The sequence below is a fragment of the Petromyzon marinus genome, chromosome 6 (assembly GCF_048934315.1).
Source record: "Petromyzon marinus isolate PM22_M1 ecotype Great Lakes invasive population chromosome 6, UKy_Petmar_22M1.pri1.0, whole genome shotgun sequence".
Lineage (NCBI taxonomy): Eukaryota > Metazoa > Chordata > Hyperoartia > Petromyzontiformes > Petromyzontidae > Petromyzon > Petromyzon marinus.
Window position 1 is genome coordinate 13,841,079 of NC_133672.1, and position 16,196 is coordinate 13,857,274.

At 41.6% G+C, this 16,196-nt stretch overlaps 1 protein-coding gene and 1 long non-coding RNA gene across 16 annotated transcripts in view; both read right to left on the reverse strand.

Annotated features, from left to right (window-relative positions):
• Positions 1-15,003, reverse strand: part of RAD51B (RAD51 paralog B) — a 95,150-nt gene extending 80,147 nt beyond the window's left edge. For 4 of the 15 annotated variants that reach the window (XM_076065094.1, XM_076065091.1, XM_076065090.1 and 1 more), the window contains exons 1-7: positions 14,680-14,999; positions 14,112-14,223; positions 12,440-12,553; positions 11,767-11,871; positions 11,541-11,677; positions 10,866-10,985; positions 9,857-10,040 (exon numbers count right to left, since the gene is read on the reverse strand). In XM_076065094.1, the coding sequence (XP_075921209.1) occupies positions 9,857-10,040; positions 10,866-10,985; positions 11,541-11,677; positions 11,767-11,871; positions 12,440-12,553; positions 14,112-14,195 (744 nt within the window). In that variant the 5' untranslated portion in view covers positions 14,196-14,223; positions 14,680-14,999. Of the gene's footprint in view, positions 1-9,856; positions 10,041-10,865; positions 10,986-11,540; positions 11,678-11,766; positions 11,872-12,439; positions 12,554-14,111; positions 14,224-14,406; positions 14,504-14,679 lie in introns of all 15 variants that reach the window. The other 11 variants (XR_012941103.1, XR_012941102.1, XM_076065095.1 and 8 more) reach the window with 9 other exon arrangements.
• On the reverse strand, positions 8,170-9,850 carry LOC142923982 (uncharacterized). Its single transcript, XR_012941104.1, has 2 exons — positions 8,993-9,850; positions 8,170-8,957 (listed from the first exon to the last, which is right to left on the reverse strand). It is a non-coding gene; the product is annotated as an uncharacterized LOC142923982 (long non-coding RNA).
• Positions 15,004-16,196: the final 1,193 nt, after the last annotated feature.

The window sequence follows — 16,196 nt, forward strand, 5'->3', positions numbered from 1 at the left end:
AGGGTAAATGGAGGAAGAACTTTATGAGTAAAGTTCCTGCTGTGACTCATACCCACATTGGTATATGAAACACTTTGTCCAAAAGTTTTTGTCGTTAACTGTAGTCAAAACAAAGCCCGACAACCAGGCATTGTGCAACATCACGGAATGTAAGCATGTAGGTGTTCACACAAACCTCAGATACAGTACTTGGGCACTGTGCACAATATTCATACTAACAGAGATTTGTTGCTTTTGGATGCATAAAGAGACGACGTATGGAACAGCAGCAGTACCCCCGTCACATTCTGTTTGGGCGATAGCGCTGTTAAATGCAACTTCTAGTTGAAGAATTACTTAAGTTAAATGAAATGGGCGATGTCTCAAATGTCTTCTTACAATGCAATGCGAGTGGTAAGTACAGCTGCAAACATTTATGTATAAGATTTCTGCATAATGATATAATGTAATTTTAATACAAGACATTAGAAGTTAATATTACAATAATAATATGTACACAACTTATTAATATTAACTTAAATAATTTATATTTCTCTTCTTGGTTCTTTCGGTAAAGTCACGTAGAAGGGAAATAATAAAATAAAACATAATAAAATAACATTCTCACGACGTTTCGGCCACAACACAAGCAGCCGTCCTCAGGTGAAGAAACAGAGCTGTCAGAAAGACAGCGCTCCAAGGATTTATATTTGTCACACTAATGCTGGGAGAAGACTCCATGGAAACTAAAATGCACAAATGATGTTGTTTTTCTTTCTTAACTTTGTAAGCAAAAGTACAAAATGTCTTAAGTAAACTTGGGAATAAACACTGAAGACCGTCTCTCTTAGGATGACACCCTCCTCAATAGAGCCATTCTATACAAAACGGACAGGCTACAAAACTAGCCACGGTGACTTAGTACCCATGAAATGAGAACACTGAGGGTATCCCACTCCCACAACCATTGCCGAAGGGCACACATGTTGGTTAGTCGAGCCTTCACAGCTGGTACTCGTAAATTATAACATACAACCTTTACATTGCATATGACGGGTGTTGTCCAGTGTGTTCCACACAATAATGGCTACAACACAGCAGTGCGTGGTAGTCCTTTGGTTAATTGTCCAAAAGTATACCTGCACGCCGTGGAGCATTTCTGCATCTCGTTGATTTAACCGCTGCTATAGATTTTAATGGCTGTTTCCAGACTTGCTCAAAATGACCACAAATAAATTCCAAGACACAGAAGATAAAGTATAATGGGATGTCAAGTCTTGTGAAATAGAAAGTAGGCTAATCTGTTTTATGCCGATGCTACATCAGTCCCAACCAAGGCCAAAAGATTAACCAACGAACATTTTACGAATCAAAGTACGATAATAACAAGCACAGCTTTTTACCGCTGCTACTGTCATGTGACAATCATCTTCCATTGGTAATGTCATTTCACACGTGGGTGCTGCTCTTTCATGCATCTTTTGTTTCTAAATGCAATATATATACACATTTAACCTTTTAAGTGACTTATGAGGATCACTTTAAAAGTTAAGCAACATGCACAACTATGACATGTATAACTACCAGTCAACTTGGAGTCAAGTGCACTGCCCCGTTTCCACTTCCTCAGCACCACATCCATACTGTCATATAACAATAAGACTGCCTGCATGCCCTCATTGGCTGGCACTGCACAACTTGTTGTGAACTGTCTAGAAACTGTCACAAGCCACATTCAGGAACATGTTGGTCAAAATGTTGTAGTAATTTTTTTTTTCAGAAACATTTAAATTTAATCAAAACTTATCTAAGGAAAACAGATAAAGGGAACTTAACTCTACTGACACATAAAAGTAGTCAATACTTTAAAACGTCGTGCCTTGTGATCACATACAGGAAGGTGGATGGTGCAAAATAACATGAAATGAGGAAATAGAGGATTTACTTACATAATGTGTATAATCTGAAAATATTAATTTCAATACAAATGTTTTAATGTTTTGCCCTCAGCTTGGGAATGTTCTGCCGAGCAGCACTAACACCAATTAATTATCAACTGTTAACATTATTTCCGGTGAGGGTCCAGACAACTGCAAAGCTTCAACTCAACCCAGTCCAACAAAACCACCAGATTAATTGTTCCCTGTTCCATGACTAATGCTGAATGTTTAATGCCAGTAAAGACAGCTGCCCAGCGCCCCAAGCCCTGCCAGCGCCTTGTCCCGCTGTTGTTTGTGCTTTTCCATTTTGTTCTGGTTGCATGACATTCAAAATATACATTTTCTAAATACACTGTATGGTTTTCAAAACATTACCATGTGTTTCATATATTCCTTCTGACGTAAAAAAAAAGTGCCGTGTACCTTATACTCCCAAAGGTTAATTCTCCAAAAACCGACCTTCCCCTCCCCTGCTGCAGCATTATATTTCTCAATTTCATTTGGAATAGTTTAAGCTGTAAAAATTAATCATCAACTACAATGTTATAAATGCGTGCTGTAAAGGGGGTGGTAAGTAAGCTTAAGCTGAGGCTATAAGCAACCACTTGTGCAGGACTTTGTGTGGGAACTAAGGATCCTGCAACGCCACTCCAAACACTCCTTGTGTGAAGACTATGTAGGACTGTGCACGTCCATCCTTATTGTAAGCTCTTCGCCCTTTTCCTCTATTGGTAACCAAAAACTAGACGTCAGTCTTCATTATCCAAGGCAGGAAGAGGGAAGATTTTTATCGGCGAATTCCAGCGCAGCCTTTGTTAACCCTAATCCCCCCCTTAAACGTAGTGGGATTTCATGTAATTTTCTGTATTAGTGAAGTAATGCGAGACAGCACCAACACAATTCACATCTTGGCACACGGTGCGTTCCATTCTAACGGGCCTTCATGCTCCAGCCAGAGTGACTCCACAATGTTCTTTTGGAACAAAAACTCTGCACCGATTATTATTGGTAGAAATTTAGCAATTCACATTCTTTCTTTCTCAGACATCTGTTGTTAAGTACAGCTTTTAAAGAAATACCTACTGTATTTATATTAATGCAATTTTGCTGGATTACAAAACCACAGGCATGTCCACATACTATTCTCTGTTATTGAATCACACGGTTTGCACTTGCTTGTAAACAAAACATTTGATTATATAGCTGTTTCTGTTGTGATTGTAGTGCAATTCACTTAAACAAATTATGAACTGTGCTCAGAACTTAACAAGCATCTCGTCTTCTGGACCTTTGGGAGTTTGTTAATTTGTTTTGCAGTTATGTTGATAGATATGTATGGTGAAAATATATATTTTAATGTTTGTTCACGTTTACTGTACATGGGAACATACTTTTTTTACAACTACAGTGAGGGAAAAAAGTATTTGATCCCTTGCTGATTTTGTACGTTTGCCCACTGGCAAAGAAATTATCAGTCTAAAATTTTAATGGTAGGATTATTTGAACAGTGAGAGACAGAATAACAAAAAAATCCAGAAAAACGCATGTCAAAAATGTTATAAATTGATTTGCATTTTAATGAGGGAAATAAGTATTTGACCCCCTCTCAATTAGAAAGATTTCTGGCTCCCAGGTGTCTTTTATACAGGTAACGAGCTGAGATTAGGAGCACACTCTTAAAGGGAGTGCTCCTAATCTCAGCTTGTTACCTGTATAAAAGACACCTGTCCACAGAAGCAATCAATCAGATTCCAAACTCTCCACCATGGCCAAGACCAAAGAGCTCTCCAAGGATGTCAGGGACAAGATTGCAGACCTACACAAGGCTGGAATGGGCTACAAGACCATTGCCAAGCAGCTTGATGAGAAGGTGATAACAGTTGGTGCGATTATTCGCAAATGGAAGAAACACAAAAGAACTGTCAATCTCCCTCGGCCTGGGGCTCCATGCAAGATCTCACCTCGTGGAGTTGCAATGATCATGAGAACGGTGAGGAATCAGGCCAGAACTACACAGGAGGATCTTGTCAATGATCTCAAGGCAGCTAGGACCATAGTCACCAAGAAAACAATTGGTAACACACTACGCCGTGAAGGACTGAAATCCTGCAGCGCCTGCAAGGTCCCCCTGCTCAATAAAGCACATATACATGCCCGTCTGAAGTTTGCCAATGAACATCTGAATGATTCAGAGGACAACTGGGTGAAAGTGTGGTGGTCAGATGAGACCAAAATGGAGCTCTTTGGCATCAACTCAACTCGCCGTGTTTGGAAGAGGAGGAATGCTGCCTATGACCCCAAGAACACCATCCCCACCGTCAAACATGGAGGTGGAAACATTATGCTTTGGGGGTGTTTTTCTGCTAAGGGGACAGGACAACTTCACCGCATCAAAGGAACGATGGACGGGGCCATGTACCATCAAATCTTGGGTGAGAACCTCCTTCCCCTCAGCCAGGGCATTGAAAATCGGTCGTGGATGGGTATTCCAGCATGACAATGACCCAAAACACATGGCCAAGACAATAAAGGAGTGGCTCAAGAAGAAGCACAATAAGGTCCTGGAGTGGCCTAGCCAGTCTCCAGACCTTAATCCCACAGAAAATCTGTGGAGGGAGCTGAAGGTTCGAGTTGCCAAACGTCAGCCTCGAAACCTTAATGACTTGGAGAAGATCTGCAAAGAGGAGTGGGACAAAATCCCTCCTGAGATGTGTGCAAATCTGGTGGCCAACTACAAGAAACGTCTGACCTCTGTGATTGCCAACAGGGATTTTGCCACCAAGTACTAAGTCATGTTTTGCAGAGGGGTCAAATACTTATTTCCCTCATTAAAATGCAAATCAAGTTGTAACATTTTTGAAATGCGTTTTTCTGGATTGTTTTGTTGTTATTCTATCTCTCACTGTTCAAATAAACCAACCATTAAAATTATAGTCTGATCATTTCTTTGTCAGTGGGCAAACGTACAAAATCAGCAGGGGATCAAATACTTTTTTCCCTCACTATACCTTTGAAATTACATTTTTGTATTAAAGCAGTGTTTGAGTTCGAGAACAAAATAGAGAGTGTGCTCCCTACTAAGCAGGCTACACTACAATACAACCATAGCAAACTCCCATGATTTACAGTGTGGGGAGGAGGCCTTTATGCAGGAGTGGATGGACAAAAAGCTGATTTGGAAAAAAATGTTTAAATTAAATTTTTGCCAGAACCGTAATATCCAACACTGCTGCTCTTTATCGAAGGTTGGCACAAGATCTGTATTGTCCTGTGGTGCTTGCGTGCTTGCTGAAGCAGTGTTTGAGTTTGAGACCAAAAGAGAGAGTGCTCCCTACTAAGCAGCCTACACTACAACTATACTGCTATTAATATGAAGCCTGAAAATGTAGTTATAATTGTATGACCATTCATAGAATTATACAAAGTTAATATACTTGATGTATATATTATAAATGTAACATTGTTAAAATATATAGTGGGCACAGTGGTATTGATTTAACAGAAATATATATAAAATATATGAACTGAGACTGTAACAATCAAATCTTTACAAATTTAATTATCCATGTTTCTTTATTAACTTGTGGGGCCACGTTGTGAGCAGTAGAGGGCACAATTGTCGTACAACCAGAAAACACATCGGTGAGCTGGGGTAGTGCAGCAACATCCGTTGCTGTACAGTACTCTGATTCTATGCTACCAGGTCTATGTTGGCCACCTTCACCAACCCGCACAAAACGGCTTGATGAAATATGGTCAAGTAATTCCCATGCCCTGCGGGCATGGGAAGACCCTCATCCAACAGCAAAATTAGAAAATGGTTGTACATGTACAATAATTAGTATTGACATGTTCACACACTGCAATAGCATTTATAACACGTGCCAAAGCGAACTATTTAGCACACATCTGGATAGGTTGTATATCAAGTCGCAAGTTTATTTATTTAACCAGGTGAGAACTAAAAAAAACTAGGATAGTCCAATTTTCAAGAGTTATCTGGGGCATCAGTCACTCAGTAGGGGTGATTATTTCTATACATAATCCCATTTGAGTAATTTGCGCAAATTCTTTAATTTGGCAAACTTGGACATTTTAGAATTTTGCATGCTTGAACTCTCACGACAACAAACAATAGCCTACCACTGAGAATGACGTCAGGGGATCATTAACGTCCACTGTGAAGCAGACAGCGCACATTATTACGGTTAATAAACCCGCAGTGTTAATCAGGGCGGCCGCTGGATTCGAACAGTGAACATCTGCAACAAGCGGCGAACATGCTACCGTTAGGCCATGTCACTGCCCTGGACTAAGAGCTGGGTAGGAGGCCCTAAAAGATTTACTCCATTGTACATTCTACTATTCAGTTTTTTTTATGAGCAGTTTCACCACCAGAAGGTTGTATACGGCTAATCAATTGCATGCACATGACGGATAACCTTTTTTTATGCGTGCACACCTGGTCTCACAAATTCACTCCACGGTGCTAAACCTTCTTATCAAAGGAATATTACTGCTGTGCAAAGAAAATATACAAATGGGCCAATCAGCACAGCTTGTATTTTCAGTGCCCCCTGTTCCCTATTTGCAATTTTATTGAGAGACTGTGTGTTGTGTCTTGGTGTGGTCTGAGACTGAATTGTTGTTTAGCTGCCTTGCCCAAGCTTTAGAATTGATGTATTATGCGATTTGAACTTTTTGTTGTAATTTTCTGACCTGCCCCTACTGGATATATGTGAACAAGAGCTTCATAGCTGGCAGTTACATCAAGGCACAATTAGTTTAAAGGATAGATCCCTGTGCCCTCCTTCATCTTTACCATTGTACAGTCAATTCTCTATTTTTTCTCATAGACGATATAAATGATCTACTTTGCCAATGGATCCCTAGTTAGAAGAAATCATATCTGTCAAGCTTGTGCATATCAATGCTCAATAGACATAAGACTGAGAGATACTTAGAGTACCGCATAATAGGCCGAGCTATTTAAAGCATTTTTAGCACATCACCAGGGCAATGCAGATAGCATCACATCCTGACGCAAGGATTAAATTACCAACTGGAGATGGTAGAGACAAACTATGCATACCAAGCGATATGAACTGGCCTGATGAGGCATAACAATTAATGAACAGCATAATTGGTCCACTATGACCTTGTGTCTATTAAAGTGGCTTAGTTGTATGACCCATTCACAAACCAATTAAATAACTTCGAGTCACTAATTCTAAATGCATTTTTGTGTTAACACTTCATGTGCCAATACATAGACGATGGCCTTGGACTGTGCGATTCAGTTACTGCTATCTGCAATGTTATTTCACATCAGTGCTTTCTGCTGAATACAGGTAAAAGAAAAACATTAACTTTTGAACTGGCATAAACAACAGTGTACTGTGCTCAACTGCAAGTTGATGTCTATGCTACAAACGTCCCCAGTCTTGAAGGCAACACCAACAAGCGGGGATCTAGCGCCACCAAGTGGTACATTGAGAATAACAAAAAAGATTGACAGGTGCTGTAAAGAATCCTCCACAATATTATAGATATTTACAATTATTATACACATACTCGATCTTTTCAGGAGTGTGAACAATTATGACCCCCACCATGGCCATTTCATAATATCGCAAGGTGGCAATATCATTAAATCTTGGATCATCTATTTGTCTCGTTTTTACAATCTCATTGATTTCTGCATCATCTACCCCATGAGCTTAAATGGAATCACGTCTAACATGCAGAATTACATTTTGCATTCAGAACACTAAAATTTATTTTAAGTGATGTTACAATGGACTATAAAACAATGTTGTCTTATTCTTTGGTTCTTTCGGTAAAGTCACGTAGAATGAGAATAAAATAATAAATTGATAAAATAAAATAACACAATAATATTCTCACGACGTTTCGGCCACAACACAAGCGGCCTTCATCAGGTGAAGGGATGAGACTGTCTGGAGGACAGCGCTGGACAGCACTGGAGTGTCCTCCAGACAGTCTCGTTCCTTCATCTGATGAAGGCCGCTTGTGTTGTGGCCGAAACGTCGTGAGAATATTATTGTGTTATTTTATTTTTTACCGAAAGAACCAAAGAAGATGAATCCTTGCATTCACGAAAGCTTTAAATCGAAAAATGTTGTCATAGTAATTCTAAATTAAAGCACTGTTCATAAAGTTTACTTTCTAAAAATACTCCATATATTTAAAACATGTTCAAACTGTGGCAAAAACAGACAATGAGGGATTAAGGTTGTGAGCTTTATGTCCGAGAGAAATTAAGTACAGACAGTCAATTTACGAACACTCGACTTACAAACACCCACAACTTATGAACCAGCTTCCATGACACTCTACTTTTTAACATTGACTTAAAATGCAAACTCACACTTGCAAACTGAACTGCAAAACTATTTTGTTCAGCAGAGTGATTCTCTGCAAGATGTAATTAGGCGGCCTCGCATGAGGAGTGTTTGTGCGTGTGAAAGTCAATGTATATGTGAAAGTGATTGTGTGTGGCCTTCACGTGGCCTCAAAGTGCACCTGGCCTGGCACAGGCGCCATGGTGACGTTACCGTCACTTCGTGGCGAATGGTGGGTTTTGGTGTGAAAGTGAGTTTGTTTTTTGTGCGGGGAGCGGTAATGTAGAAGTTGTGCTACCAACCCACAGACCTGAGTTCGATTCCTGTTCACGACCAACACCTGTGACGATTATCTGAATGGGTCCTGAGCCTCCCCTAGGTCGAAAAAAATCTCTGAAGCCATCCAGATATATAAACAGACACAATTTCAACCGAGAGGATGGGTACAAACTGAGCAATCATTGGAAGGACGTCATTAACCAGGTAAAGTCTTAACTGACTGATGTTTCCATCCTACCTGCCAATGTCAACTGTTATTTCAGACTCTCCGTGTCTCTCTCTCTCTATGTCTCTCTCTTAGATCTCTCATGCTCACGTGTCCTTTACATTGCACTCTCATGCCTTTGTATTGCACTCTCATGTCCTTTGGATTGCACTCTCATCCTCACATGCCCTTTGGATTGCACCCATTGGGTTGTACTCTCATGCCTTTGGATTGCACCACTCTTCGATTTTACATTAACATGCTAATTTCTCACATTAACATAGCCACTTCCGTGCCCTCGTCGAGGAGGCCGCTCTCCGATCTTACATTTACATGCTAATTTCTCACATTAACATCACTAGCCCCGCCCACTTCTTTACGACCCTTTGGCTACACCCATTTCAAACCTTTTAAAACAGTCTGCCTCAGCAGCAGACCATCGCTTTCCCACCTGATGACGGACGCTTGTGTTGCGCCCGAAACGTCGTGATATTTTATTTTATACCAACGTGACTTTACCGAAAGAACCAAAGAGTATGGATTCCTGCAGTCATGAAAGCTTCAAATTAAGAATGTATTACAGTAATAGATGCAAATGTACTATCATTCTTATTTATGAGTTTCACAATGCTTCCCTTTTTTGCTGAACCATAACACATTTCATAACACTGACTATGGGGATTTAGAGTACATTGTGTTCCAACTTATGAACAGGTCTCGTGAATGAATTATGCTCATAAGTCGAGGACTGCAGTTTATGCAATTTACTCTCGATAAATAAAGGAGTTCCTGACAGTTTGATTGGGCTGAATTCTATAATGTCTCTCAAGAATGAATGTTCAGTTGCACTGACGTTAATCTTTAAAAAGTAATCAAAACAATATCAAACTAAATTCTCATTTACGGCATACTGGCGTGTTAGGTGGACTTTCCTTCTGCAGACATAATTATGCAAGTTGTCTTTTGTTGGATAAGTAAATTAACTTGGAAAGATGAAAATTTCAATCATTATTTCTGTAGGTATCCGAGCACTTGAAGCACTAAATGTATCAGCAGATGGGAGAGCGGACAGTTCAGTGATCGCTTACCGGCAGAGAAAACTCCTGTGCAAGATACTTGAGCAAGGCAGCCTGATGGGAGAGGAGCTCGGATCGCTCAGCGACCCCCGCAAGAAACCGCAAGTCGATCTCCTTGCGCAGGACCGAGGCAACAGAGTCCAGCACCAACAGACGTACGCGCTTGGCTATGAGCTCCTCTTCAAGACTCTCCAGCCTACTCCACATGGTCACAATCCATCGCACAGCTTTGTGATAGACTGCTTGTTTTGCAGGATTCTGTATTGCAATTTAACCTTTCATTTTAATTGGTATTCACACTTTGGAACTTGTATTACTCGTGTTATGATTTTATTTAACTCTTGTATTTTAAAAATTCTGCATCTCCATCTATTACACAAGAATCGGTTTACTGTTACAGGTCTCCTTTGCAAAGTAGACTTCTGGTCTCAATGGCCTCTTACCTGGTCTTACATATTGAGATTGTGTATTGTGTAACAACCACACTTTTATAAATGTGATTTTTGTTGTCATCATACAGTACTTTTCACATGTCAAAATATTTTCATACATTAAGAGTGACAGTGGCAACACCTGCTGTGGGGATTTAAAAATGCATAACATATCTCTCTAGCTCTCTTCATGTGGCTATTTCTGTTAATATAGTGCCTTTTACGGCAGGATCCAAATAACTCAACAGCCACAACTAAAAATCAGAGGCAGGTACACTATTTAAAGGCTTGCCCAGCAATTCATGATTGCTGGAATTGTGCAGAGCAGGAGTGTGCAACCTTTGGGTTGTGGGCCAGAAACGGCATGCACCACGGTTTTGACCGGCGAAAGGTACACGAAGGCTGGCGAGCAACTTGGTGGACTGTTCACCGCACAGATACTACCGTGACGGCTCATGGGTGGGCGGGATATATATTTGCAACATCGTCAGAGCTCAAAAAAGGTTGCACAGCCTTGGCATCGAGTGTGTTGCATATATTTACAGGAGACTGATGTATTCATGTTGCAAATTAAGTGAAGTGTGAAGTACCTGCTCAGGACGCTCTGCGTAGTGAGCTCTCTGTATATGTGCACACGGTTGGTCATGGCAATGACGTGCTCATCTGTGCAGAAATACTCTGGGTGACGACCTCGAGCAATCTCCACTAACCTTTATAAATATACAGCACACGGACACCATTAAATAAGCCACATTTGTAAAACTCAACCAAGTAAAGTCAATAATTTTGCTTATAGAACTTTAAAAATAAAACTATAAAATGAGAATTGTAAACAGTAATTCTCATTGTTGCATTGAAATGTATCAGATTTCACATCAAAAACTCAATCTTCCAAGCTGTATTTCCAATGAATAATTTAAAGACACGATCTGAAAAATATACTGTAGATATGTATTTAGACTGTGGAGTGATAGACTGTTCAACACAAGTTTGCAGATCCCTCAATAGAAGAAACTGCATTATAGCACTCTTGTGACATTACTGGTAAACATGGAAATATATCAAAGCCGTGATGTCACAATAACACTATACAGTCGCCTGATTTTAAGTCTTTTTTTCTCATTAGCAAAGTTATACTTTCATGTTGGGCAGCATAGAACACGCAGCCTACGTATGTAATATACAAGCTTGTAGATACATATTTATTTTAGGGTGGCATCTTCCTTAAACTCTCTGGCCTCATCATGTAAATGTCCAATAAACACCTCTCTGCGGAGAAGGCCGACTCAGTGTCGATGTAGATGACTCCCCCGTCCAGTCCACCCAGGGATGCTGGCAATGTAGCCAGAGCACTCAGCATCATACAGAACTGCGTTTTTCCACAGCCGGATGGGCCAGCGACCTAAGGGAAGAGCAACATAAATTAGATAAACAACCAAAAACAGGTCCTCTAGTCAAGCATATGGCATTGGGATAGGGGGGCTTACCTACCTCAGTGATTGAGCCACAGGGAATGCCTCCTTGTAAATCCCTGTCAAGTGCAGGAAGGGATGTGGCAAAGAATGCAGCCATGGGTCTATCCCTCATCTCCAATGCCTGTTTTGAGAAAATGTGGAAGCACAAAACATTTGTTAAAGTCAAAAAACAATATGGCATACTGCTGTTATAAGTTAGACATATAGCAATACACTTTTCCCCACATTAGTATATGACTAGGGTCATAAAATGATTAAAATTTAAGAATCAAGTGTTTTTGTCTTGTTTATACTGTTTTGTCTGTAATATTTCGATGTCTGTATTGTATAGCTCTCTCACATTTGAACATGTCTTATTTGCTATATCTTAATAATTCTAAACCTAAATAAATGTTTTGCATACAATGTACATAAATAAACATTAACTAATTACAATATGCATTATTTCATGCATGTATTCGGAGGGTAAGAATCAATTTCAAATTGTGAATCGTTATGTGCCCTATTATCATGTTTTTGTATTGTTTCTTGTTGTAACGTTCTTACCCGCCCCTACTGGACAGCTCTCGAAAAGAGCTTTATAGCTCATCGGATTCCTCCAGCATAAACAACTATTCTGATTCTGATCACAGGTGTCCTACAAGTGCAGTGTCCAGTCGGACTGGGGTCAGGGGAGTCAAAGGACGCACGGTAATCACGCGGGGTGCGCAGGCCCGGCTCACGACCCTCGCGAGCTGCCGCACCGTGGCATAGCTCTTGCCCGTGACGCGCAGCAGCTCCACCGAGGACAGTGACAAGAAGTCCTGAAAGGGAATCCAAAAGAGAGCGGTGTCAGTTTAATGCAAAGGCTTCCGAGACATCTGGCCACTGTTACACACCTGTCAACACCGTATCAGTGCCCTACCTTATTACAGACCAATTCAGATCTTATTGGTCACCCCGTGCCCTTAGAAATCTCAACGTTCATCCTAATAAGTCCCGACCAATGCCCTTGAGCATAGATCGGGCTCTCCCACTCTTTGAAATATCTGCCTGTCGGCGTCGCTAATTTCGCCTTCTTTGCCGCAGGAGGTAACGCTGCCATTGTCGCTTTGCTGTGGTGTGGCTTGTTTGGAAAATCGGATGTGGAAGTGTAGCTTGTGCGCATGATCTGTACCGAGCGCGTCTTAATTCCGGATCAAATTTGTCGGCTGAAATGGGGATCGCTACTCTCCCGAGTAAAAAAAAGCTGTCCCACGACTTTTTTTGGGTATTCATCTCAGGTGAGGTGACCTGATAGTCGAGTGTGTTCATGTCCATGAGTTAAAAAAAAGCTGTCCCACGACTTTTTTTTTTATTTGGCCCTATTATTTTTGTTCACCCGTATTGAAACGTCTATACACCATATGCACCTGAAAACTCAATTTCCCTGTACAAGAATACGGATACATCGTATGGGTTGACAGGTATGTATTCACAAGAGGTTTTTTTTCCCGGTTAGTATGTATGTTGAACTTCTTTCGCACCGCACTTAGCCATTAAATAGAAATGTGTCGTTAACCCACCACCACCTGATAGCCAATTTGTCCGGTTTGTCACGTAAACAAAACGTGACAATTACTTACGACTTCAGCGCTGTTATACTTTGTTGCACAGCAATTCCGCAGCGTGCGTTTTGTATGTTTATTCTTTTTAGGATCCTGGAAGTGTATTGTGATATTTAATCAACGTCCTTTATTTATTGCCAAACGGTTTTAGTAAACGTGTGAACATCTTAAGCTTTAGCGATCCAGTGAAGTGAAAGCTGATATACAGCATGATAAAACTACCACACGTTTGTTTGGTAACTTTGCACTTTAAATATGCATGCGAAATACACAGTACTGTATTAAAAGCAAGTAAAATCTGGATCTTTTGGTGTTCAGTGGTGAAAGTGCCCCCGATCAGGTGATACTGCGCCCACAGGTCATTATTCGTGTCCAGCAGGTGAGGTGACCTCACCAGAGCGAGTTCATTTTTCTGACCAGTTGAAGTGACCTGGCAGGTGTGTTCATGTACATCAGATGATGTGTGTACGGGTTTTAAAAGTTGTTGCTCACACGGTGGAGGCAACCTGACACCTGGGTATTCATCTCAGGTGAGGTGACCTGATAATCGCGTGTGTTCATGTCCATGAGGAGAGGTGGCTTCACAAGCGTGAGGGTTGTGGTTCACCAGGTGAGGTGATCTTGTTGGCGAGTGTTCATATCCGGCGAGTGTTACCTGGCAGGTCTGTTGATGTCAATCGGGTGAGGTGAACTTACAGGTGTGAGGGTTGTTGCTCACCAGGTGAGGTGAACTGGCAAGGGGTGAGGGGATTGTTGTTCGTATCAGGCGAGTCACCTGGCATGTGTGGATGTTGTGCTTGGACAGTCGCTCGCACACATCTGCGGGCACGCCGGTTCTCCGCAGCTTCTTCCACGACATGGTCGCTGGGTCATAACATCCCAAGTTCCTGATAAAACAAAAAGCAAAACAAACAATATAATTCACCACAGGGTCGTGAGCACACAGGCGGGCTGAGTGCGAAAGACCTCCCCCCCGGCTAATTTAACGCCAATGAACATTCGGCCGACGCCCATTATAACGAAATAAATCCAGTGATACTTTAGTAAGGAAACACTGAATGTAAAGCCACCTGCGTCCGTCATGTTAATTCATGTTGCCTTGGTGTTTGTTATCCGTCCCTTGTCATTTCGTCGATCGTGAAGGAGACGAACATCCTCCTCCCTCGCCTCACGAAGCCCAAACCACACAACAGGCAGCACACGAACGGCGACCACTTTCGTCGATTAATCGCGACGAGGCTTGTGAGGATGCGCGCTTGTTAATGAATGCTGCCGCGGCCGTTGTTATTGTTGTCGTCACGGTAATGAGATTAAGTCGTTGTTAAATGTTTCGTTGTTTTTACCTCAAGATTCCCGACGCGGGCCCATTGGCGTTTCTCTCTTATGAGGAAACTTCCGCCGCACGTGAGCGGTCAATCGTAACGCGGGCGCCCACAACACAACACCTGGGCGCTTTGTGTTTCGACGTGGATGCGTTTAATTCGCGCGCTCACGGTGTGCAAGTTAATTGCAGCATATAAATCGTAGAGGCGATTACCGCGTTGGGGCAGAGTTTCTGAGGCGAGGTGTGGAGGGGGTGGGGGGTGGAATTTCGGGCGGTAAACGAGACCGCCGCGTGACGTCACCGACGAAGCGCGCCCCGCTGACGTGACGTCACGGCGTAGGCTTCGCTGCTGACGTGACGTCACGACGCTCGCAGAGGAGGCGAGAATGTGGAACAAGAAAAAAAATTACCGTCACGCCTACAAGGGGAAGCCGTGACAGCACGCGTCCGGTTTCCTACAGATTACGTCATACCCAACTGGTTTCCTACAAATTACGCACGCATCGCCTGCACCAAGGGGGGGGGGGGGGGAACGAATTTTGATTTAAAGCTTTCGTGACTTGCAGGCATTCATATTCTTGGTTCTTTCGGTAAAGTCACCACGTAGAAGGGAAGCAATAAAATAATAAAAAATATAAAACAAAAAAATGATCACGACGTTTCAACTGCAACACAAGCAATCATCATCAGGTGTGAAATCCACAGCAAGAAAATTAGAAAAAAGTGGCGTTTTTTTTACAGCGTTGGTGTACGGTGCTTTTTTCAGGAATATTTTGCTGTTTTTTTTCCTGGATTTTCTGTTTGCACACAGTCACATAGTCACTTTAAGATGTTTTTCTTGTTCGTATTTTTTGTTTGTTGCGGTTGCATCCGATTCAAGAGCCGAATGGCTCACAGGGGGTAGACCAAATACATGGAACTGAACTGAACTTTAGATTTAAAGCTTTCGTGACTGCAAGGATTCATCTTCTTTGGTTCTTTCGGTAAAGTCACGTAGAATGAGAATAAAATAATAAATTAATAAAATAACACAATTAAATTATCACGACGTTTCGGCCACAACACAAGCGCTGTCCTACCAGACAGCCTCGTCCCTTCACCTGATGAAGGCTGCTTGTGTTGTGGCCGAAACGTCGTGAGAATATTATTGTGTTATTTTATTTTATCAATTTATTATTTTATTCTCATTCTACGTGACTTTACCGAAAGAACCAAAGAAGATGAATCATTGCAGTCACGAAAGCTTTAAATCGAAATACAAGTGGCCTTCATCAGGTGAAGGGACGAGACAGCCAAGCTTGGCTGTGTTCGCTCCAGCGCTGTCATCGAGACAGTCTCGTCCCTTCGCCACTTGTGTTGTGGCCGAAACGTCGTGAGAATTTTATTGTTTTATTTTATTAATTTATTTTATTCTCATTCTACGTGACTTTACCGAAAGAACCAAGAACAAGGGAGAACGGTTACAAGTTGAGCGGCAGTGACGTCATGTCACTGCGGCTCTAAACTTGGTTTTGTTCGTTTCTCGGCGTGACGTCA